At 48.2% G+C, this 25,881-nt stretch overlaps 2 protein-coding genes across 2 annotated transcripts in view; both read right to left on the minus strand.

Annotated features, from left to right (window-relative positions):
• Positions 1-1,083: 1,083 nt before the first annotated feature.
• On the minus strand, positions 1,084-4,319 carry LOC142774898 (uncharacterized). Its single transcript, XM_075876042.1, has 3 exons — positions 4,314-4,319; positions 3,491-3,719; positions 1,084-1,371 (listed from the first exon to the last, which is right to left on the minus strand). Exons 1-3 carry the CDS (start codon positions 4,317-4,319, stop codon positions 1,202-1,204), a joined length of 405 nt encoding a protein of 134 aa, XP_075732157.1. The 3' UTR covers positions 1,084-1,201.
• Positions 4,320-17,441: 13,122 nt separating this feature from the next.
• Positions 17,442-25,881, minus strand: part of LOC142774660 (uncharacterized) — a 29,806-nt gene continuing 21,366 nt past the window's right edge. Inside the window, exon 5 of the mRNA XM_075875295.1 lies at positions 17,442-22,905. Within this exon, the coding sequence (XP_075731410.1) occupies positions 21,558-22,905 (1,348 nt within the window). The 3' untranslated portion in view covers positions 17,442-21,557. The remainder of the gene's footprint in view (positions 22,906-25,881) is intronic.

Below are 25,881 nucleotides of genomic sequence, written 5' to 3' on the forward strand. Positions count from 1 at the left end.
GACGATAGTGCCACCGGTGACGTTCATTGAGTGATGTCTGTGTACAAAAAGAAAAAAAAATCTACGAATGAATGATCCCTGATTGTGTGTGTATGACTGTACATACGAAGCGGAGATTAAAAGAAAAAAAAAAGGCTTCACTACGCAATAAAAGAAACCGAACAAACAATGGCTGCGATTTTTTTCTTAAGCATTGCCCGTGCCAGTCTATTACAAGTACTGGATTTCTGACCCCTTGTCCCTCTACAAGTACATTGATTGTCAAGTTCCGACAGTATGTATACGGTGCTCCTGTCGGAGGACAGGTATTGTGGAACCATCTATGATTAACAGGTAGCGACCTTTAGCTACTTCGCAAAAGCAATCCCGACTGGAAGGTTTCAGGCATGAGTCTGCTATCGGGTCTGAAGATGTTTCAATACACGGTTTACAAATCAGACGCATGACTGCTGTATAGATGGAACTTCTATTGCACTAACCCAAATATTTTCATGCATATGCATCTACCGTAGCGCTGTTCGTAAAGTTGAAAAAGATAACAGAAAGGCCAAGTTAAGAGCCCACCCAAGTGGTACCATTAATCGTCCGTAAAATAGTCTATAGGATAGCTTTTCCATTAACGTCCACAGCGTTGCTTTTTCGACCGGGTACGTAGTAAGAACTGATGGGGTTTTACGTCCCCGAAACCACGACATGATTATGAAAGACGCCATAACCGAGGGCTCCGGAAATTTCCACCCCATGGGGGTTCCTTAATCAGCACCTAAATATAAGCAAAAGATATTTTAGCAGTTCACCTACATCGAAGTGTGCCAACCAGGGACGTAGCCAACGGGAGAGTTGGAGGGGGGATAGGGTTCAAACCCTCCCCGAAAATTTCCAGTTTTGCACGTATACAAACGCACGTACGAGCTTAAAGTATTTTTGAACCCCTCCCCCCGCCTGGCACTCCTCCCCCCCCCCCCCAAAAAAAAAAACCTGGCTGCGCCTCTGGTAGCCACCGCGTGAGAATTCGCTAAGATGGCGACACCCGTCTGAGGGTACGTTTAATGTAGTCGACGTGTGTAGCCATAAACAAACGGCTAATGTCGGCCGATATTTAAGCATATTTATTAACATCAACAACATGCCAAGCTCTAAAGCAAAGGCAAGTAGAGCGGGTTGCATCTTTTCAGTGCTAGGATTGTGCGTTAACTGGCTGTCAGCGTCGACTCCTGACGCGCATCCCGCTCGGTCTCAAAGCAGCCGCGACGAAGGAGATGGTGGCCGCGGAGCAGCCCAGCATCAGGGCTAGGGAGGCCCAGGCCAGGGCACCGTCGAACTGGTCAATCCGACCGACGGGCCACACCAGCATGGCTGCCGATACGAAGCCTAGCGCGCGAAAGAGAAGGAAAGGAAAAACGAAGTCTGAATGATGAGTCATATGAATTCCGGCAACTTACTTTTACGGAGGTCCGCAAAGTTGTATAAGGTGCTTGAAATGTGAAAAAAAAAGTTTGTCACAACCCGTTTGTAGAGAGAAGCCATGAAGAACTTAATGTGAATTTTGTAGGAAATAACGCGTCCCACATGAAAAATTTGCCCGGGTCCGGTCGCTCGTACTCATGCCATGACGGTACTCCTGCACCGTGAAGGTGTTTATCCTCTGTTCGAATTACAAACAGGGCGAATTTTTCGTCAACTGAAACGTTTCCTTATCGAGCAATGTGACGAGATTTTCTGTAGTGCCTTCTTGCTGCAAGCGTCTGGGTGACAACGTGTGTGAGTACGATGTTTTAGGTGCGAAGCGATGTATGGAGCCTTTCAATCCGGTGTGCGGCGTGACCACCCTTACTGCGCATGCGTAAACTCTCCCCCTTATCTCTCGCAACCGTGAGGAGGTCGGAAGAGGGAGAGATGGCTCATGCGCAGTGGCGGGTGCGGACGGTCGCCGAGGGCCCCTCTCCTCTTTTGAGCGCGAGGAGGTGGGATGGAGGAAGTGGTAGAGCGCTGCGTCCGCTTTGTTTCTCCTCTCCCGTTTATCTCTCAGTCACAGCTGTGCGCTCGCATCTTTGCAGTACTGGGCGTTCCCTTTGCGGAACACACACGGTAACACATACAAATGGGAAGGGTCGGGTAACGTACGCGGTACACGACATATACGCAACTTCACACACTAATGAAACATACATATGGAAACAACAAATGCAAACGCAAGTGAACACCAGTGCTGCTTCGCGTCATCGCATGGTTCCCTTTAGCGGGAGTTGGTGCAATTTTTTTTACTGCTGAAACTTAATTCACAAAAGGAAGTTCGGTTATTTTCTTTGGCGTTCATATATTGGAGGCACGCTATGTTATATATGTTTTAGCATGAAAAACTATATGGTTTTCAAATGCAGGTAAGTGGAAAGGTAGAGCAGGCAAGATTCTGAATAACGTGAGAGAATGATTTAATTAAACATGAAGGCAAGAATCTGCGCTAATTTACAAAAATGGGAAAATATTTAGCTAAATTTTATTTTATTATCTCCAATTATAGTCAGTAACCTCGATAAATAACGCTGGATGAAAACGCTGACGTTATGTGAATGACTGCTGTAGTCAAGAGTGCTGGTAGTACAGGAGTGACTACGGCAGGCTGTGTTACAACTAGTGGCGTATCTATATAGGGCGCGGCACACCAGGCCCTTGCCCCCACCCACCACATTTTTTGTTTTTGTTTGCCATGGCATACTAGAGCAAAATGACCATTTGCCTGTCCACTCCTCCCATCGTATCGTGTAGGTGCGCCCACTCGCCGCAAAACATTTCTGCTCACCTTCATTCGGAGATTGCGGAAACTTGAGGGGCTGCTACCCGTCACATTTTTCTCTGCCCTTCTTCCGCCGCTGACTCCTCAAATCAAACGCGTGAAGTAGTCTCGAAGGAATTCATCTATGGGACGCTGTCTTGTGTGAAGCACGAGCACCGATCACGAGCTGTGGACGCCGAGACTGTTGGACTGCTCTCGCTGTGCTGGCTCACTGCCTGCTACCCGACGTCGGTCAGTAAACCTGCTTCCACGTAGTCAATACACGACGCACAAGATCCCCACTTCATCACCGCTTCCTCCCCCCGAAGACACCACGTTGCAGCATCCCTATTCCCCATTAAAGTTAGCAGTTGTTCTGCGTACGACTACAAGCGATAAGCGAGGGTCCATAGAAATCACACTACGCGTGTGATCTCGATGCTGAATTTAATGAAGGTTGCAGCGTAGGAAGTGGATGGGGAGAGCGACTGCAGCGCCCGGTGGCGGGAACGATTGACCATGTGCCGCGCGTGCAGCGACCTGCCAAAGCCCGCACCTGTAGTTTTGCCCGGCGCTAGGTGCTTCGACGGCAACGGTGGGCTTAAGGAGCATCGCTCCTTAAAAATTATCTTGGCGTTGTCCCAACTGAAAACTCGAGTCGCCCGAGACCTGTTATTCTTCCACGTTATTTTGCCTGAGATGTTTGCAGACACTGACCGGCCAGATGTGTCTCCCAGATGGGTCTCACTGCTCCGGCCGTGCACGAGAGTGACGTCGCGTAGGCGAGCATCATGTGCAGCGCACACAAGTCCCCCTGGTGGACGTAGGTCTGGAAGTGGAGCAGCAACGCCATCGAGGACACCATGTAGCCGCTGAAGAGGAACACCAGGCGGCCACATGTCTGGGGCCAACGCGAGGCCTGGCTAGCGGCCAACTGTTCTAACAGCTGCGAAGAAACGGTAGCGCGTAATTTGAAGTGTAAGGTGCGGCGTCGACAACGGACAGAGGGAGAGTCGAAATATCAAATAAAGCCACTTCCAGAAACGCCCATTCAGAGAGTACTACAGTATAATGACTTCGTTTTGCCTACGTACCTCCTACCAAATGTTCAGGTGGTCATCTCTACACCATTTAAACTTTCGGGACTCTGTAGAATGCTTAACCCTAGCCTCCGAATAGCTCCTACCTGCATTGTAAATCACAAAACCCAATTACGTAAGCTGTATGTAAGGACTGGTTTATGGGATCCGCTTTATCAAGCGGCAGGAAGTACGCATGTGAAACGGATTGATTGATATGTGGGGTTTAACGTCCCAAAACAACCATATGAATATGAGAGACACCGTAGTGGAAGGCTATGGCATTTTGTCCACCTGGGGTTCTTTGACGTGCTCCCTATTATAAGCAGACAGGCCTACAGCATCTTCGCCTTTATCGAAAACGCAGTCGCCACAGCCGAGACTCGATCCCGCGACCTGCGGGTCAGCAGCCGAGTACCTTAGCCACCATACAACCACGGCGGCACGACCACAGCACTCACCGTCATAACCCAAAGAAGACATATATCGCCAGGATAACGCCAATTCTAATAACTTTTTTTTTGTGTGGCACAACGCCGCAACAGCATCACCTACATAATCACTTTTCTTTCTGATACGGTGCGCTTCTACATTTTTGTAGCCCATATCTTGCCCGAATTTGGGTATTAAATTGCGTCATTACTTGTATTTTTACAAATTCTGTGGGGTGTGGACACATTCATGTATTAAAAAAAAACTCGACTCAGTGCGTAAGTGGTGTTGTACTATGTACGTATGTATAGCCTCCTGTTTGTTACCTGATATGGGATGTATAGACTGTTGTACAAGAGAAGAGGAGTAGCCGGCGCCACGCATTGGCAACAACCTCTCCTTATTTACATTCAGTTGAAGAAGACTACTAAGCATTGGCTCAAAGGTGCAGGACCTTCAGTACATGTCCAAATGACGTGCTATTAAAGAACCGATCCCTCATGTCAGAAAAGGCCTGTTCAGAGCAGCGTGTGTACTTATCTGTCTCCTACTTAGGCAGCGCTCTGTAGTTAAAGGAATACTGAACAAAAAAAGGGGGGGGGGGGACTTTAACGAAACTTCGAAATTCCATTCGATAGATGCCACTGTTCCGATAAACGGAGTTTATTTCCGGTATCTTTTAACAGCTGGTTGTATTTTTGATGGATTGCGAGCGCGTGGCGGCTGCTCGCGAGTGCGAGCGGTGACATCAAACTCACCGAGGCGCTTGCAGGACGCACGTTTTCTCGTCCTTCTCATCCTTTTCTCCTGCTGTCCTTTCACTCCACTCTTTCCCTTCCACAACACCGCTGGCACTTTGCCCCAGCCGGAAGCATTGTTCGCTGCTGTTGCTGTTCATACCGGCTTTGAGAACTGAAGTGGAAGACGAGCGAGTCGAAAAACGCGGGCAATGGCCGACATCGTTGGCTTCCCAGTTTCCGGTGAGTATGACGTCACCCAACGTCACATCTCCTACTTCACGGCATTGCCGCTAGACGCGACAGTTTGTGATAAAAGCACGAATTTCATTATTTTTTTCCCGTAGTATCTGCTCGGGATGAAGGTTTTCTCTATCGATTTCATGATCCAATCTATTGATTCGACTGAAAAAATTGGCAGCGAAAGTTTTGTTCAGTATCCCTTCAAGGATTCTGTACGACAAGCCCGTCATCTCAAAACTATACTGACTGGTTAGATCAATAACGTTTATCACTGCATATCGAGTATTGAATTCACTTCGCTGGGGATAACGGAACACTTACCAGCCTGACGACCAGTAGTATAGGCAACGAAGACATGTACTGGTAGCACGGTATCTCCACTACCGCTGGAAATGCGACGCGGGCCAGTATAGCAGTTGTCTGGATGCACACGCTGCTCACGGTCATGGCGACGCGACTGGAACTCTCCGCGTAGAACGCCAGCCACAGAAGCCTTCGGAAGTTCACCGTCGATATGTACGAAGTGCAAGTGATGCCGCAAAAGCACACATAACGGAGTGATACGTGTTAGCGCTAGCACTAAACCAAAGCACGAGGATGAAAGAGATGAATTAATATGTGGGGTTTAAATCCCCAAAACCACCATATGTTTATGAGAGACGCCGTAGTGGAGGGCTCCGGAAATTTCGACCACCTGGGGTTCTTTAACGTGCACCGAAACCTGAGCACACGGGCCTACAACAATTCCGCCTCCATCGGAAATGCAGCCGCCGCAGCCGGGATTCAAACCCGCGACCTGCGGGTCAGCAGCCGAGGACGAAAAGATGGGAAGCAAGGTGATCAGCGGATAACTTTTTGTTTATAGATATTTTTTCTTTTTTGTTCACGCTAACATAGATCCTGTAGATGTCAACCAGCTTACCCAGCAGCAAGTATTACGTACATAGCGTACAAAACTGCCATACGAATAACATGAAAATGACTTCAAATAAACACTAAATAAGCTTCAAGGGATAACTCATTCTTTCGCAACTAGTTCCATCAGTTACGTCTTAAAGCTAATAGAACGCTTTGCTCGGCGAGCTGGTTCATTGCCTTAAGAAAAAAGTAGAGCGAAAAAAAAAGGGACAAGTCCTGCCTTCTTGTCCGTCTTGTCTTTTTTTGTGCTCTGCTTTTATCTAAAGTCTGGATAACATGTTTATCATTAGCAGAAAAAAAAATGAAGCTTCTCATTTCGCGCCAAAACCGCTGCAAATCAGTGTGAGGTCACAGTTTTAGTTTTTAGTGGACAACTTTCGATGCTATTAGCATCCTTCTGACTTTTGCTCCGTGCTTTCATGACGTCTACCACACTCGTCGAGCCTCAATTTTTTTTATTGTAGGCGCTACGCCGTCCGTCTACGCACGTGACGAGCTACCGACTTTAATATCAACACCACCAAGCAGGGCTGTACTTTGAGACACCAACCTGTTGTAAAGACGGCGCTGATTGGATGAATTACTTTCCATCCCTTCATACATATTTTATTCCACCTACCTATCTACCCGTTTCATCTATCGGTTACTTCGCGTCTACTCATACCATTAGGTCTACCCATCTTGTTCACCCATATCATTACACCTATCCATCCCATTTATACCAAGCACCATTTTCTCTACCCATCCATTCATCCATCCATACAATTTCATATACCAATTCCAACCAGCTATCCATTCATCCGTATCATGTACTATCCACCCGGTCATAGTGGAAACCGCGAAAGACAGGTCAGTGTGTTCGGCGACCGAACATTTATTGTCGCCGCCAGCCCGCATAACCCTTACGAAAATCCAATATATATGGTCAAGCCCCTTTGCGGCAGCGTTTTCTACGCCTTGCATGCACGCGAACTACACTGGCTTCGACACTCATCATGAGATTGTTTCAGCAAACGCTCTCCTTAGTTTCCTAACGATTAAACGGCCCGAACCGATATCGCATACCTGGAATTCAAAGACTGTCCAGAAGGTCGGGGCAACGCTAACGCGGTTCGAGAGCTGCACGCTGAGTCGTCGTCGTCGTCAGAACTGCCGCACGTTATGTCCAGTTGACGGAAGACCCGCTTCGCGAGGGACGAGCAGCAGCGCCTTCGGCCCGAACGCAGGCACACGAGAGCGGCCACGTAGCAGACAGCTGCCGTAAGGTAGACGGTGCCGATGTCGAAGCGCAGGTAGTCCACTTGCACGGCCACCAGCGTCCAGATGACGTGGCTGGCGCAGCCCTGTACGAAGGGTTAAAGAAACCGCTGAATACGTTTCTTGTCCTCCGATATTCTACACACTCAAAAAAAAAAAAGAAAAACGAAAGATCGAGTAAAAGGGTCGTCGTTTATCTTGCGTTCATTTCCTGGTACTATCGCCGCGCGCCCGGCACTTTCAGGTCACGAATGACATGCGCGTTATCTGCGTGACATATCTTTTTTGGTAGGAAACCGGCCAGTGCCGAGATTTCGAGAAAGAAAGCCCAAGCAAGCCAGATGATGCCTATTATTGTGGAACAAAAAATGCATCCTTTTTTTAGTTGATAACTTTTCTAGAGTGCATGACGGGGCCCATTCGATATTTAGCTGAATTACAGTACCGCCTTCGCTCACGTTCACAGCACACCCTAATTAAATGAATCGTACTAGTGATTAAAAAAAGCGTGGGTGGTGGGGCAGCATTTGCTGTTTTTAACTGTAGTGTAGCAACACTGATGGAGCTATAGATGATGTAAAGACACGCTTTTGTCAGTGCGGCTCGAGTTCACACACGTCCGACGCCCAACCGAGAACATGACAGAAAGGCGCTTTCTCGTTCACTTCGTTGGGAAGTTTTGTGCGTGCGATCCCGAGGAGAGTTAGCCAGCGCCCCTCGTAGCCACAGCGGCGAGTGTGAAACGTGTCTTTCAGCATGAGAAAACTTTGGGGGAGGCGGCGGCAAAACCCACACGTTCACCCCTTGCCCCCTCCTCCACCCCACACGCTACGGGGCCGTCCCTGACGAGCAGCACCAATACTTGTGTGTGTATGCGTTCACCCGAATGTTATTCAGCAAAGGAGACGAAACGACAATTCATCACACAGTGCTGTACATTCATGCGCCAACTCGCTCAAATGTCACTGCTGTGCAACGTTAATCAAGTCAACATTTCAAGCATTTCAATTGGTTTAACGATAATGAAGCTCTCGTTTTGTCCCCTTCGTTATATCCTAGGTTCCCCATTAATAGATGTCACAGCTTCTCAAGAGCCGTAGTTTAGTATTCGAATTACGCTCTTTGCCTCGCCTTCGGGTGCCACAGTGCATACTGTAGCCTTGACTCAACGCGCTAAGAAAAAAAGGAAAACACTGTAATCGTTACGCAGTCGGTCACCTGCCAGACGGAGATGTCAACATCGTCGATCGGGCACACCGCTTCCGCGATGGCCGACACCAAGAAGCCCTGCACCGCAGCCGCTGCGTAGAAATGACCGCGGGCCTTGGCCATCGTGGCGATTGCCAGTGCCAGCGGAGAAAAGGACCGCAGATCTCTTGGTATGCGTATGCGAGGTAGCTTCCGTGATGGGTAGGGCTGCGATGAGACGACGACAAAGGGCCTTCTCTAAGCCACTGTTGCTGTCTTATTGATATGTTTTCTTGATTCCGATAGTAAGTACGATTACTTTATATATATTACTCTTACAAAAAAAAACATGTCTGGAATTGCTCTTACAGCTCTGTAACACAGAGCATAGCCAGATACACAGAAATCTCCAACGAAACACATATAGCTTGTGGCACACTCCTTGCAAAAATGCTTCCTGGAAGTTGTGTTGCATACATAACAAATTTATATGCAGTACATATGAAAGCTATAACATTCACGTGTCTTGTTTGTTATGTATTAGTGTACGAATAGGATGAGTGTCTAAGTCTCTTCTTAAGTGAAGATGAAGGTCTCGCACATGCATGGGCAGCTTGAGCATGTCACGTGTGGCTTCAGATGCCGTTCATGTCGCAATGGCTAAGAAACGCTACCTTTGGAACGCGATAAATCGTCAAACACGACCAGTACAGGAAGTAACGAAGTTCTCTGAAGTCAAATCTACGGCACACTGCCAATAGTTTCCTTTTCGCACTATCTGAATGTCATGCTCGCAACTAATGCGGACACTGCGTAGCGCTAATCTCATGTACCGAGGAGAAAGCCTTAGACGCGTAGTCAAACACGAAAATAAACGATGGAGTGAAGACTACAGTTCAAAAAATAACTACGTGCTGTTCCCATCGATGTCATCTTTACAACAAATAGTGAAAAGCATTATGTGACATCACGACGTCCCAATGACGAACCAGGTGGAAAAAGAAATGAGAGAGCATGACGTCACGCATCCAGCCTTGGCAAGCCCACCCGTTTTCAAGCCGGCAGTGTCGGCCCAACACGTGACTTTTTGCGTCAACATCATGCAAGCAACGAGACTTGCCGATACTACGGGAGATGGTCCCCTGTAGTTTTTAATAAAAAATTGTCCCTACTTACTCGAAGGGAATCGTTTGCAAATACGAAGACATTTGTTGCGCCGAGAGTACACGGTGTAGTGATTTTAATGGCGTAAATTAATGACGTGACGAGGATTTGTACCGTAACCATTTCTTCACACATTCATCGGTCAGCGAACGGCCGAGAGTGAGGCGCGCGCTTCGATCTATATATACCTACGACCGAGCAGACGGGAGAGTGGGGTGCCGGGAGGAGAGAGAGGTGGTGGTAGTGGTTAAAAGAAGGCGCCTAATTTCTACAGCCCCGGTAGCGAGCACAGAGCAGCGCCTAGGAGAGAGTGAATGGTGAGAGGAGCGGCGAAGCACTGCACCTGCCCTCTCCTACACTGCCCCAACACACGAGAGAGCTTCGCCGAGCTCCCGCTATGCGAGCGCTTTCACACGCCAGAGCGCGCTCCTCTCCACTCACTGGCCCTCCACCCGCACCACCTGCTCCGGTTGCTAGGAGCGAGAATAAGCGCGCGCCCTCAGCTGTTGCTATGAGAGAGGGAGTGAGAGTGGAGAGATAACACCTGCCAGCTCGCGGACGCCACTGGACGCCTGACATAGCCCGACTAAGAAATGCATAGCAGTAGTTTAGCTCTAGCAGTAGCTTAGCCCGACTATGCCAGGATATACGTAACGTGAGATAAGAATGGACGGACGGATAGATAGACGATAGAACTATCAAGTAATTTCACGCGAGTCAAGTGCTAGCCCAAAATAGTGACACGTCATTTCAGGTGCTTCCAGGCCTTCCGCGGCGCGCCAGCTGTGTGCCGTGTGACGTCACGGCTCCCCGGGCATGCACAGCAAGGCTCTCGATAAGCCACAATGAACTGCTCAACCTCAGCCAGTGTAGCTTACGCTACCAAAACAGGCGGGGTGCGCAAATATTGAAATACCTGCCTCAGATCCTGGAGGCAGCACGAAACCACGTTCAGTGCAGAAAGCTTTAGTACGGGGAATCAGTACACCAACTGAGTAGGAAAAGAAGACGATGGCGTTTGCCTTCGAGTCGCCTAACGCCTATTTCACATGCGAGCAACATTGCCCCAAGAGCGGAGCGGCTGCCGTCGCACGAGCCCAACACAGTTTTCTAGAGCATCGAGTACTCAGTGTGAACGACATCGCCAAAGTTGGGCTAATGGGAGAGCAGTGACGACATCGCCATTGGTTAACCAATGGGAGAGCAGTGACGTGAGGAACATGTGACATGTGACTGCAGAGGTGGAGTCGAGAGGAAATCATTAGGACTCTTCGCGCAACACACCCCACGACCCATCAGAGCGACAGACATCGCGCAATAGCATTTGAGACGAACTTGCGTTCACGCGCTCATCGTCCTGACCGATGCCGCTCAGTCCCTCGCATGTGAAACAGGCTTGAGGAGAATGCATAAGGGGCACCATCAGTTTTGTTTCCTGCGTAGAACGTCTACTCACCATACGAGTGAGGGGGATAATGCGACCCAGTACCATTGCCACCTGCTGGACGGCCACCACGTTGGCCACGTTGACTAGGGTCAGTCCGCCGGCCCGGTAAAAGCGGTAGTCGAACGCCCATTGGGACACGTACCCCGCGTGCAGCAGGAGAAAGGCCAGGGTGTCGTACCGCGGCAAGCGACACCGCCAACAGCGCCTGGTCCCATGCAACACAGCATGAGGAAGTTGAGCAGCGAGAAATCGCGACTACAAGCTGGGTAGATTATGCTTAAAATCGACTCGATCGCAGATAACTCGTCGAGCGCGATTCGACTACGTATGCGCGCCTTTTACCGTAAGGGTAGGAGGCGCACTTTTTAACATGGGCAAGGAGGACACATTACTCCTTGTTTCTGTTGTCCATGTTAAAAAGTGCGCTACTTAACCTTACGGTAAAATAATCAGTCACCAACTAGCCCAGCGTTCAACCTTATTGTATGCACACATCCATAGCCAAGTTTCGGGGTCATTCGGCTTCTCGCAAATGCTATTGTGCCTCTTCATTGCCAACTGCGCATGATTAGGCGTTAAAAGCGCAGATTTTCCAAGGTGTGCGTGTGTGTGTGTTTGGGGGGGGGGGGGTGACGTTTTACTGGACTCCCACCATCAACGATTGTCGAATGCGAAGAGTAGCTTCGCAGTCGTCGGACGGGGTCTCAATGTGCAGAGAGCAAACTGGACGAAGGGACAACTCGGCGCTATCAGGGACCGAGCCTACAAATAAACGAGCCCTCCCGAGGTCATCCATCCATGAAAGACCTGGAAGGGGGTTCTGGCGTTATCGCTTGTGTTACTCGACCCCCTTTGCAATAAGCGCTGCATTGCACGCACAGGAGCGTTCGCAGGCCCGTGTATTGTTCTAGTGTAATCACCAGTTAATCTGTTGTCCGCTCGGTACTTTGATAACAGAACAAGAAGTGACAACACAGCTCACCATGACGTCCGTTCGACAACATACTCGTCAGGATCGTAGCTGCAATACTCCATCGGGCTGGTCCACACTGACCACGGCGCCCAAAGTTGCTATCTTCTTCTTCTAACACACTGCTCTACGTGATGATGGTGGTAATGATAATGAAGATGTTCTTCTGGAATGACAAGCTGCCTCAGTAGCTAGCATGCTCCTTCATTCATGGCCATTACCCACTACATGGGTTTAACGAACACTGCCCGGACAAGATGGTAGCCGATGTTGCGATGTGGTTACACGCACCCATTTCTTTCTATGTTTATGTTACTACCACATTACACGTGTAACTGCTACCTTGCGCGAACCGCGCCCGAATGACTGGGAGCCATCTAAATAATGTTGGAACATTCCCGCGTGAGATAATGCTGAAAGCGCGACCGTTAGTGTTCGTTCTGCAGGGAACTTGCGCGGCCGCTAGCGATAACGCTGGAATCTTCAATGGCGCATGTACGATTGCCGACGTGCTCCTCCGAAATTGATCGACGGCTCTGTTCGCCGGTGTCAGTGTAACAGCGTGCATTGCTTAGTGCATCTTGAGTTCGGGTTTCTCGACCACGGTTTCGGCCAAATAAAGAATTCCGTCTTATACAGGCTGACTGCTGCCTTCTTCAATGTCACGACGCCGTGACAATAAAAACGAAGACGTTATTAAAATGTACATTTTGAGTGATTCATATCAAGGTGATTTCACGTCACGTTTTGAGTTACAAAGTGATACTTATCTATGTTTGTTGCGCGGTCATGCTTGAACATAGGTTTGCCAGATGAGGTGCTTTACGAAAAAAAAAATTGTTTCAGGCCCGTTATGTCTGTTATTTTTGACCCTCTTTTTCACCTTTTGATTATTTCTTTATTTTGTTTCGCTAATTCTACTGCCGCAGGACTCGTGGCCGATCCCCCGTAGTGGGTAGTGCCATTCTATCCGGGAATTATGATCATCATCATCCGGACCATATATATTGCCCCGCCAGTTTCTTGCTTTATGCATTTCACCCACGAAAGCTGTCATCAACGCTCCGCCCAGATCGCGTCGCAAAGTTCGGGAGGCTTCTTGAAGCATTTTGTTCAGATTGTGCGCGCGTCACTAACTGCCACGATAACTCGAGAGCATTCGCAAGCGTAAGCAAGCGTAAGCAATAACGCCAGAGCCTTCGATGTCGCATGTATAAACGCAGATGCGCCTTACCAAAAATGGGGTTACTCGACGGCCGACAACTGTTCACGTCGCATGTATTGTTAATTTTTATGAAAGGGAACAAACGCATGCCTGGCCTGCGCGCTCCAGCAGCGCGTTCAAGCGGGCGCGAAAGCAACCAGTGCCCTTTCTCGCGCTATGCAGTGCCATCGAGCAAGACAACCAGTCAGGAGCGATATGGAACCAGCGGCCATTTGCACAGGGAAACAACAACAACCAGCGGCAATACTGCTAGCCCATCCTCCTTCAAGGCGACAACGTAAAAGGTCACAAGGTCGATAACGTAATCGTAGAAACCACTACCAAGGTTTTGCGCGCCAAAATGTGATATGATAATCAGGCACGTCGCAGTGAAATTTATTGATTGATTGAAACGAGTTATTGAGGTCCTGTGGTCCAGTGGCCGCAGTGGGAGACCACGGATGAATCTTTTCCCCCTGAGGCGATAACCCTTCGTGGAAGGGTGGCACAAGTGCGTACCGTTTGTTCACGGTGTTTAAAACACGCCTAATCAAGAAATGGCCCAAATTGGCACCACCACTGCCGAGGTATCGGAAAACTACGTTAGCTATGCGTACTATAGCGGTGCCAATCCTGAAATAAGCGCGGTGCTGGGCAGCATGATGATGATGATGCTCCTTGGAATATTGGCACTTACCCACTCAGGCGGATCGGCCAAGAATCGGGTGGATCATACATACTGGATTTATGATTTATATTCTGTAAGAGCTAAAATAATTTAGAGATGAACTATTTAATGTTTCTCTCTGGTTTTCTTACTTTTCCCTCCTATCTTTCATTTTGTATGTTTCAGCCTTTTCCCACTTTATTTATATTTTTCTTCTCTCCAGCCCGTTTCTCTATTTCTCCCTTGCTTCCTCTTTTTCTTTTAAACTTTTTATTCATGGTGTCACTTAGAGTGCTCCCCACTTGATATCGCCACCAAGGTGCTCTCATTTTACCCGTTAACAAAACCTAGGGATTCATTCTCAACACACACTTTTGCTGCCACTGTTCAGCTTTTTTCAGCAAACCATTTTTGGTCTTGAGACGCACGGAGTTGCACATTTTGCTGGCCGAACTTCTTGGATAGCTTTTTAACTTTGTTGGGGGTGCTACATCCCCTGTAAAGTTGTTTGTGCCGCGTGGCGCACGTGTCTCGCGCAGAATCCATATTTTGGTGTCACAACTATTGAGCGGTAGGTGGCGTTGTGTTTGCGAGCGTTGATCTATGATAATACTCGGGGTAGTTCTCTACTGTTTGAGGCCAGGACGGGAATATTGCGAACCAAGACATATCGGGCCAAATACGAAGGGGCACACACGGTATGCAGTGCACGTGGAGAGGAGGAGGAAACCGCCACACACTTCATAAGGTTCGGTAAAGGGCTTCCCCCTATAGTTCAGGATGATGGCGCAGTGTTTTTCAAAGCACTGGTTTTTAGGGACAGGGAGGGCAAAATTGACTTCAAGCGGGTAGAATTAACTAGAAGGAGGTTATCTGATTGGTGGCGAAAGTCAAGGTACGAGTGAAAATTAAACCATTCACCGCAAAGTATCAGTCCTGTACTTCACTAATTAAAGGAAATAAAGAGAAATCTAGTGGTTAGTTCACTAATTATTACGGCTAGGTGGCGTTAGCCGCCGCCCGATCTAAAGGGTACAGCCACATCATCCATCCATCCATCCATTGATTACCAATATCATCATGGTTAGATCGGTAGCGCCGGCAGTGGCACCTGGCGGCAAGCCTTGGTGGCGGCACGAGAGTGTTGAGCAAGTCTCTTTGGCTGGTGGCGTTCGGCGCGAACGCTTGTCTCTCGCAGTGGGACTTCGGTGCGCGGCACCGTGGGCCGCCTGTCGGGGGCCCTTGTGGAGAGTCAGGCGATAGCGATACGGTCTTATGTCGTTGAGTGTTGTGTAATATTGTGTAAGGTTGTTTAGCGTGTGGATCACAACTGATATGATAATAATTCGGCTGACGATATAATCGTTATAAAAGTAGTTAAATAAATGCGTTGTTTGGTTTGGTTCGTTCCGACCGCGTCTAATGTGTCGGTTTTCCAAGAGCGTGGCACGCTCGCCATTTCGAGACCCCACAACTTTTGTAAGCACATTTCATTTTCAATGCTCTTTTTTTCTGGTGGCTACACCTATATATTTGATGTTTTCTTGTACTAAAAGCCGTTGAAAGTAGCGCTGGTCTTGAGTACTTCGCTGGTCTTACGTACGAGTCTTTCGCGCTAACAAAAGTTATGGTTAAGTACCAACCGGCCCGATTCCAGTGCCTTATTGTGTAGCTTCCACAGCGTTGAACATGACGTATGAAACGGAGTACAGTCTACTTGCCCTTCGACAGATCGAGGTCACGTGAGCTTAGGATAACCGTAACATATGGCATCCTAACACCCCCGCACAGAGAAGGAACGTTCTGCCTGCCAGTGGGTGTACAGGAACCTAAGCTGTGCCACTTGGTGATTCTCAGTATTTGCCAGCGTCACAGCTGCCAGAGTCCGGTTCATCACCGACGTGAAGCTCTACAAATAAATTTATCTAGCACGTTCAAATATGCCGCAAGTTACGTTCAGAGAGACTATCACGCATAGAACGGCTTCAGTTACTTACCAGACGACAGCAGACAGTAGTGGGATGACACTTAGAGGCGTTGGTGTCACAGGTGCGAAATGTTGCAATTGCCCTTCTTCCGAAATTGCCGAAGAAGGCAACAGGGCGCATACCTTCGCAGACCCACTTACTCGGTGAATGTTATTTTAGAAACGCAAACATGCAACTGGAATATGCTATGCATAAATTCTCTCACGAATTGGAGCTAAAAAGTCAACTTATTTTCTGTCTTTCTCAACTGTGCATTATCAGCTGCTATGTATGTTAACATGTAAAGCTAAGCAAGTATCAGCTGCTATGTATGTTGAAATATAAAGCTTAGCAGGTAGTTTCGTTTTGCCACTCATTCAGCAAGATTTCAGATGTGAATATGCCCTGTTGGTGCGCTGAAATATACACAACTCTCAACTCACGTTTCGAGTTTTGAGGAATAGCGTGTGTATGCTAGGCATTAAAGCACTGACGCACGCACTGAATACGAACATGCGTGAACTACATTTGAGGGTGTCGATCATTTAGGGCTGCCAAAGTTTCTCACCTGCTCGACGTCCAAGCTGTAGCAAGCCTGGTCAGCCGTATATAGACAAGACAGCATGCTTTCTCTGGAAAAGCCCCGCGATTGAACATGGTTTTTTCGCGACGCATGACACATTCACAGACGTATTTAATGCTGTATGGTTCGCGAATGATTTGCGCGTGTTTGAATTCTCTTTAATCTTGGAACAACCGAGGAGAGGCACATCCGAAAAGAACATTCAAGCTTGCCGATCATCCGGAAAGCATCCAGGAATCCGCTGACACACTTCCGGCGTGATCCTGCATGCGGACAACTTCCTTCGGCAGTTCCAGGAGACCCCATGTGTCACCGTAGAGTTTCATAATAGTACGCTAGAGGGAATTGTGGCGCTAGTGTCTATGCGAGCTGGAACTCATACATGGTGCTTGTGCCCCCGTAAGAATCGTGGTTAGTACATGAATTTGAGTAAGATTTTGTGTCCGTCTGTCCAGCACTTTTTCGCAGGACGAATGCCACAACAGCTCAGCCGTGCCACTCCAACACTTAGGTTGACCTATTCCAATGAGCTCACTAGGTTCTAAACCTTCCATTGTCTAATCCAAAACGAAAGCAAAACACCACAATAAACGCAGCCACAGGCGCGATCGAAGCCACAAGCGCCATGATTAGGCCTATCATGTGCTACTCTTCATTCCCATGGTGGCTCGCAGCGATCACAGCGCCACAGTTCTCTCTAGTTTATAATTCACGAAACTGCAATTAACGGCTCTGCACCGACGTCCTCACTCAGCTATGAGCGACATCTGCCAGATTTTTTTTAAAGACGAGTAAAACAATCATACGCCGACTTGTGTGGCACAATCATTTTTGTTTGTTTCTTTGGTTCTTTGACATAACACACGGTTATCACTCGTTGAACAGAACTTTATGAGTTCACTATAAATGTATTACCTGTATATTTGCCCCACTACAAGCAGCGAGCACTTCTTGTGTTGTCCACGTAAAGCCCACCAAAGAGCGATAAGGAGCATTTCTTTCCCTTAAAAAAAAACACGGGAATGTCCCATATGAGAAACAATCATCATCAGATCAATCCTGACCACGTAGAAAGCGCAGGACGTAAGCCCGAAAAAAATGCATTTTTAACAACAAATCAAGCAACGTCTGTTAAGGCCCAGTGAACGGCTAAACAATATGCAACCAGAAGCACTCTCAATATAATAACTAGCTACAGAATGCAACAGACATATATAAACGCGTACTCATCCGAGCCGTATCTTTTTATCACAAATGAACAAACATCCACTCCTCGTAACCAGATAAAACCTTACTCAGCTGTACAAACATCTCTATTTCTTTTCTCGTAAAATTAAAAAAAATTGATATATTTCATCCATGTATATAAGGCTCTGAAAGCTGTCATCTTCCACTATCGGCTTCCCCTGAGTACACACAACACACTGCTATAGGGGGGAAAAATGTTTCCGCCACGAGAGTATTTGGTATGTTCACGCATGCTCGCGTCGAGAGCAGTGAAACGAGAAATTTTGGCCGCCAAACATTATTCTCCGGGTTTGGCCCGTATTCACAGCGGTAAAGGCAAAACGTCAAAGAAACTCGCTACTACACAGGCACGGTCTTCTCAACCACACAGTATCTTTTCTCTTTACAACACTCTTTTTTTTTTGTAAGGGTCAAAAAACAGTCTACGTGTCAAAGAAGATCACGTAGAAAAAAAAATCTTCTGGGAGCACGTACAGCAGTGATAAGCTTAAAATGTCAACTCATCTACAGTCAGCCGCAAAACAAAAGACTGGCATATTGTACTGCGGTAAAGATGGGACTATTATGCAATGCAATAAAGGGGCCCTGAAGTATAGTGTTTATTCAAAGGTGCCGTTTTGGTAGTTTAATATATGTCGAAACTGCCATTACTGTGCACGCTATATAAACAGGGTGCAACCGAGAGTGTTTCTTGGTATAACAATAAACATCTAACGTGCTCCTGAGTACATTGGATGCCCTTATCGTCAAGAGATAAAGTCGAATATGGGATGAAGGAAAAAAAAACGTCAGGCCTGCGCGGAAGGCGTAGCACAGTCACAGCGAAAGCTGGAATAGTGGCCTTTCAGAGCATTTTAAAAACACTGATTGGGTAACTACTGCAAGCACTTTTACTTGATACCCACTAAGCCATTATAAATAAATTTATTTGGGTAGTAGGCCGGCATTTGCTGCGCTATTTCTCGTCTTTCTTCTGAGAAGCGTGGAATCCGCTTAACACTTGCGAGGACAACGAAGTGAAAAAACAGCGCGTAACACAGGACAGAGAAGAGACGGACGAGGCGTCTCTTCTCTGTCCTGTGTTACGCGCTGTTTTTTCACTTCGTTGACCATGTACCAACCGGCCCAAATAAGCACTTTAGTACTTGCGAGGAATTCTGTGCCTATTTAGATCATGAAGTGGCTGACGGCGATGAGGAAGTATGGCTGAAGTGGATACGCGCCACAGTTGATATGGGAACAAGCTTTTGTAAGGGGTTGGAACATTGGACGGCCCACTCGTTACGCTAATCGCATTGTGCGACGACTGGTTGTTCTTTCGCCGTTTTAAAGCGCTTTATAAGTCGTATTAACGCGATTGCTTTCCCAACATCAAGCCTGCCTAAGGCAAGTTTGACAACAAGTCACAAGGACCGGTGTAGCTCAGTGGCAGAATACTGGACTGGCACCCAGCGGACCCGGGTTTCAGCCCCACTGTGTCATTGGTATTAGGTCAAGCCTGCCTAAGGCAAGTTTGACAACAGGTTACAAGCACCCGCGTTGCTCAGTGGTAGAATACTGGGCTGGCACCGGGGTTCGAGTCCCACTGTGTCATTGGTGCTAGGTTTTTTTTTCTAATTTCACGCGACGTGGTTACGGACACCAGCGGCGGACAACTGCACGTGACCCGAGTTGTGATCTCATAAAAATTTTCACTGTAAAAGGAGGTTTTTCCGCTTTGCAGATAGCAAAAGAGGTGCTTACCATGACAAATCATAGCGTGATAAGAACTTCCTTTTGCCTACGTAAAAGTACGCATTTGCTACCTTAAAGAAGAGATGACTACTTGTCGAAACATGTCGTTTTCGAATGCCTCTATATTTTCCTAAACCTGTGCCTGGTTTGTGTGCCTGTTGTGATTGCATCAATCCACTAATCGTGGTGTAATGTAATGTAAAATAGGCAATGAATGATAGCCAAACGATAACGCTATTACTTCAGGGCCCCTTTATAATTCCGTCGGTTATTACGCGCAGAGAACGAAATATATTTGTGGTTATGGCTTGCCAGTCGTCGTTCGCGTTGGTCGAGCAGATAAGAAAGGCCTCTCGCTAAAACAGAGAGGATTTCCCAAAACGTTGGTGCGTAATATATGTGCATGGTCGATAAGAAGGGTCGTTCACTACAACAACTATATAGCTGAGATTAAGTAATAAAAACTATTTACACTTGATTCGCGAGATTCTGCAGAGTCCCGTGCGGCGAACTTTTCTGCGCTACCGACGTCGACTGGGGAACACTGCGGCGAGTTGTTTGACCTCATCTTGCAGCAAAAAGAATGCGCATCTTAAGTATAATCGAGTCGTTGAGCGAAGCTGACACAAAGCGTTATTCTATAGCTTGGTTAGCGCAGCGATACAGCAAAATGGTAATAGGTCCTAACCCGCTGTGACCATTTCTTCGACATACATATAACCATTTCAAGCAACAGCAATCTATGCAGAGAGAAAAAAAAAGATAAAAATCATGTGACATACTTATCTTCGTGCAGGTGCCTCAGCGCGGTTTGGGTCATTTTTTAAAGGAGCCAATCAGTACACAAATGAAGCGGGCACTATAAAGAAATCTCCTTTCTTTTCTCCGAAACCTTTTTCTGCTCGTAAAAGCCATTGCGTTGTCACTTGTTAGTAGTTAAGGACGCCTGAGAGCTTGAAAGACAAGAAGTATGGTACTAAGACAAGATGCACTGTGAATACTTCAGTTTCTGTTGTTCTGGCGTTTTCTCTAGCGCTGCTAACAACGATGATAACCAGTTGTCCGAACAATACGTCTACATATGTCACCTTATCAAACAAGACGCATTAAAAAAATTAGCAAAAGACTTTAAGCTAACAGACGGCGGTGTAAAGAGTCTGAATAGCGAGTAAAAAGAACATCGCGGAATTCTATAAAAGCAATAAAACAGCAACGACAAAAAACATGTAGATGCTATGAAGAAGTTCATGCTAACGGTACTACAACTTGCATCTATGAGACGAGTGCACCTCTGCATACTAGACGTGAGAATTCAATTGTTCATATCGCCACACCCGCGGCTGAAACGTACCTAGAACTGCGCTGGGGAGGCTCGACGGTTCGAAGCTTTCTTACACGGTTACCGATGCCGTGAAATGCAATAGACATCGTGATAGCTCGGCTGGCAGCTCGTTACAAGCCACCCAAATACTCGACGCAACTTCGCGAAGGGAGTTTGAAAATTCTCTTCCAGCTCCTTAATTTTTAATTGGGGTGCTGCTGCAGCTGCAGTGATCTCGAACGAGCTCCTCAGCAACAGCAGAGGCACTGTTATGTGAAGCCTTAGCAGCTGATTCCGTAGTACTTAGATAAACAGGATGTCGCCCTTCTTTTTTTAAGGTTTCTCATAAAAGAACCCCTGCGAAGTAAGATTCCTCGTGAGTGAAAATGGCTCTTGCTTTGCGTCGACATAGAAGATTCGAGCGTCTGCCACTCTGAATGTTGCATGGCTGGTTTTAAGGTATATGTACACGTGGAGCCAAGCTTCCCCACCCATTAAGGATATTCCCGCTATGAAGGCAAGTGTAGTGAAACGTGAACCAAATAAAAAGAAAGACCCGAGTCCCGCCCGTGCGTCCTTCCACGCGGACGAGTCCCATGGTACCCCCACCGTGAGCCACCTGTATCTAGTCCGTCGGTAACCTGGCGATGGGCACGTCGCAGCAAGGACCCTGAGGTTTCCAGTCATCCTCCATGGCGGAGTGCGAGGCCTCCGACCCTTCTTCCTCGATGCTGAGCTGCGGTGATAGCAGCTTAGAAGAACTGAGCCTCGGGCTCGCACCCTGGCCCGAGGAAGAGCAGCTGCGGGGAGAGTCATACGCAGGGTCCCGCCTGGAGAACTCACGGAACAGCGCGTCAGTCTTGGGATCAATGCTGAAGTCTCGCATCAACACGCGCTTCGAGGCCGAGTTCGACGACGAGGCCGAGCGGGCGCTGCTCGTACGACGCGTGGAGCGGAAGAACCTCTGGAAAACGGACACCTTGCCCTGGGTCTCCTGCTGCAGTGATCCCAGTGGCTCGGAGGAGAGACTCGAAGACTGGAGCGCCTCAGCCGCCTCGGCGGCCGTCAGGCCCGAGCTCAGGTTCGACGAGCATGACGCCGAAGCGGGCGCCTCTTCGGAGTGAGCCCTCATCTGCAAGAGTCCGCCTTCCATCTGGCGTCTTTTGCGGAGCGCCGACCTCCGGGAAGACGACGGTCCGCCGCTGCTTCCGGCAGAAGCGGCGTGCAGTTCCTGCAGAGGAACGTGCTTCCGGCTCAGCTTGGCCGGCTTGTTGCCGTTGCTGCTTTCCATGGACTTGTAGCCGCTGTCAGCCTTCATCTGTTGAAGCCGGGACGCGTGGCCCTGACCGTCCGCTCCGCCCGTCCCTCCACCACCACCGTCCGTGTTGTCGGTCGTCGAGTCGAACGAGGACGTGGTCACGCCGCCCTCAGTCCGACTGGCGTCGGTGGAAGAACAGTCGGTCTCCATGCTGTCGAAGCTGTTGTCGGCCGACCCTTTCTCGACCCTTCGCTGCAGCCGACGGGCCAGCAGGACCTGGTAGTTGTGACGCCGCACCTCGCTGGGTACGCTGGGTATCCTTCCGCCGGAAGGCCTGGTCTGCTGCTCGTCGGCGGCCTCGGACTCCTGGGACGTGCTGAACCCGGTGTTGCGGTGCTGCTGCAGCAGCCTCCGATCCTCTTCTTCGCCCTCGACGACGTGCAACGCCGCGTCGGCCGCGGACAACTCCTCGAAGCAGTCGGTCGTGGTCTCCTCTTCCTCGAACGTGGCCCTGAGCTGCCACAGTTGCCGGTACTGCATCCTCACAGTCTCGGCGTCTTCTTCGCTCGGGTCGTCACTCTCGGGCGTCAGGGCGCCCGGCGACGAGAGCGACTCCTCGTAGTCGACGGCCTCCTTGCTGCCGATGTCGTTGTAGCAAACAATGGAGCCACCCGTCGTGGGCTCCTCTTCTAAGGAGCGCGACTTTAGCAGCAACCTGCAGAGAATAGATCAATGAGACTTACAATTTTACCGCAATCATTATGGTGGGATCAAGTAATCAGTACGGTGAGATCAAGAGGCGTTCGAGCTCACTGAGTTCAGTGAAATGACTGTAATAGGTAGTCAAGCACGCCTACTAAATTCACAAGTACCGATTTATAGATACGACCAGATATTTCGTGAATCAGTTCGGAACTGCACAATCTATGTTTCTTTAACAGTGGAATTGTATAAGCCGGGCGTAATGTGTCTGCTGAATAAAAAAACTATTAGAATTATAATCAGCACGCGCTCTCCTCCAGAGCACGGTAGGCGTTTCACGGGTAAGCCAGTCAGAGACGGGGTGCTAGGACGCTCACCGACGGTTTAATAGACGTTCCAGAGCATAGTAGACATTCTAGATGCAAGTTAACCAAACACGAAGCACTAGGACGCTGGCCAACATGGGCGTCCTAACGCTCTATTTCTGACTAGCTTACCCCTGGAACGCGTATAGTGCTTAGAAATGTGAGAGAGAATTCATTGACAGAAAAGTAGAGATGTCAGCCTGAGCTACAGTTTGCTCTGGATTTGGCTTATATAGTTTAGTCTGTGGGTATACTTGATAAACACGGACGATAACTGCAATGAAGCTTGTATCGGGCTGAATAAGGGGGAAACAATGTCAAGTTTTGTATAGCATAAAAATTGTAATATGAACGTCACATCTTGCCATGACTTATATAACTTCACCAAACTACAGCAGAAGAATAACAAAACCTTAACTAAACCAACTAAAAATAGAAAATACAGCTCCGCTATGCATTAAGCCTTACAGTAGCAACAAACAATTCAAAGCTGACTGCGGCACTGGCCTCTGTGTCTTTCTCTCTCTCTCTCTCTCTCTCTCTCTCTCTTTTAAACGCATCGTAGACGCACCATGGCTATCATTTCATAACGTACCATGTCTGGATGTTATGGTGCGACAGCGGTGGTCTACCCAGTCACCATTATCCACACCTTTGTAACCTTGCTCACATTTGCATATAAATATATGTATTACATACACAGGGTGCTCCAGCTATTTCTAGCCAGAGCTCGAAAATATGCTGATGCAAAATCTGAGACGATGCGACCAAACAGATGTCGCTTACTAGTGCATGAAGTAAGTCATGCTGCTTTTTCGTTTCCCATTTAATTGCTTAATCATCATCATCAGCAGCAGCAGCAGCCTGACTACGTCCACTGCAGGACAAAGGCCTCTCCCATGTTCCGCCAGTTAACCCGGTCCTGTGCTTGCTGCTGCCAATTTATACCCGCAAACTTCTTAATCTCATCTGCCCACCTAACCTTCTGTCTCCCCCTAACCCGCTTCCCTTCTCTGGGAATCCAGTTAGTTACCCTTAATGACCAGCGGTTATCCTGTCTACCGTATATGTATAGGTATCCATATATATGAACACGTAAGTAAGATAAAAAATCCACGAAAAAGACTTCGGCGCACAGAATCGAACTTGGAACCTTTAAAACATGACTGCGAGGCGTTAACCTGTGAGCCACGGAGCTGCTCGCCCTTTAATACGCGAACGGCAAGCATTTACGTCTTACACTTACCGCTTGTGCCAGGCATCTCGGGGGGGGGGGAACTATTGTGTTTCCAGCATTACCAGCGAGATGGCGCATTGAGCGCAAGGCGGCGCGCGCTCTCCACGCGTACTTTCCGTCGCGGAGAGGAAGGGATGAACGTAAAGCCTCTGGACGATCACTCGGGCGCCCTTATCTCACGGTGGGGAGGATCGTACGTCTTGGCTGGCCTTCAGCTTTCACCACAACGATTTTGTTGTAGTTATCGGGCGCACAAAGGGGCTGCAATCATTGCACAGTCTCCGTTTGCAAAAAGGGCGCGCTTTTCAGACACAGCGAAGTAACAACTGAGACGCTTATCCGCGTTCATCTGTACCCGTGAGTACGTTTCGAGCGTTATTTGTGCGTGAGAAACGCTGGGCACATCTCGGATCTGCTTTTCATTCTGCGCGTGACCTTCTGATTTGTTGCTATCACGTTCATTGCTTTGCCTTTGCGGCAAAGCTGTGACTTCCTTTTTGTTGTTGTTTTTTTGCCGACCCATGTAAGCAACTGACGTATTATGTGCAGGAAAACACACATTTGAAACGCAGTTAAATGCGAGAAACCAAACGAGTCGATATAAAAAGATAACATACCAGCGCAAAGTATATTCATTTCGCGTGTCATTCGAGGAAGGCTATTCGCGGCGAGATTGCGCTATAGGTGGCAGCACCGTCCAAAGCAAGTGTGTATAGGCGGTCGGCGGCGCATATACAAATACACGCAGCGGCGCTTCGTTGCATGCGGTCTGAGCCGATTATCGGCGGATAAAATGCGTTGACTACAGTTTACGGTTAATATCTACGCTCTTCTTTATTCAGTCGGTGCACGACGCCTATGCAACGTTAACATTACCCGCGAGTAAAACGCATTCTGTCTTTCATAGAAATACTCGCCCTGGGTGACTCTTTTCACGCTTTCGCACTAACTCACGCCTTTGCTGTATTATTTGTACGTGGTTAGCTTGTGTTCCGTCTGCTACGCACTGCTGAAGCGTGACTGAACTACCTATTTACATCTTTGTTATCTGCATATTAGGAAAAGAGAGAAATATCGTCACCTGACGATATTCGGGGACGTCGCCTGACGCCCCCATATCTGTGCGATTCGTTCAGTACCACCGTTCGCACCTTAAACGCTTACGATTGTTTGTTCTTTTTTTTTTCTCATTCTGTTCACCATGAAATGTGAGACAGCCGATAAGCCTAGTCAAAAAACTTAGAGCATTACGGCGTTTCGCGCTACACTGCGTTTACCACGTGTACGCACATGCTCTTGCGCCAATAAAAATCTTATATGAGAGTTCAGCAGAGAGTTTTCATCGATGGATTACATGTATGACGGTGCTACAACAAATTTAGGCCTG

The sequence above is a fragment of the Rhipicephalus microplus genome, chromosome 10 (assembly GCF_043290135.1).
Source record: "Rhipicephalus microplus isolate Deutch F79 chromosome 10, USDA_Rmic, whole genome shotgun sequence".
Lineage (NCBI taxonomy): Eukaryota > Metazoa > Arthropoda > Arachnida > Ixodida > Ixodidae > Rhipicephalus > Rhipicephalus microplus.

What these genes read in the sequence shown, in the direction of transcription:
- LOC142774898 (XM_075876042.1), bottom strand. An exon ending in CTGGGAGACACATCTGGCCG is followed by an intron (nt 1,372 to 3,490) that starts GTCAGTGTCTGC and finishes TTCGCGCGCTAG; the next exon opens with GCTTCGTATCGGCAGCCATG.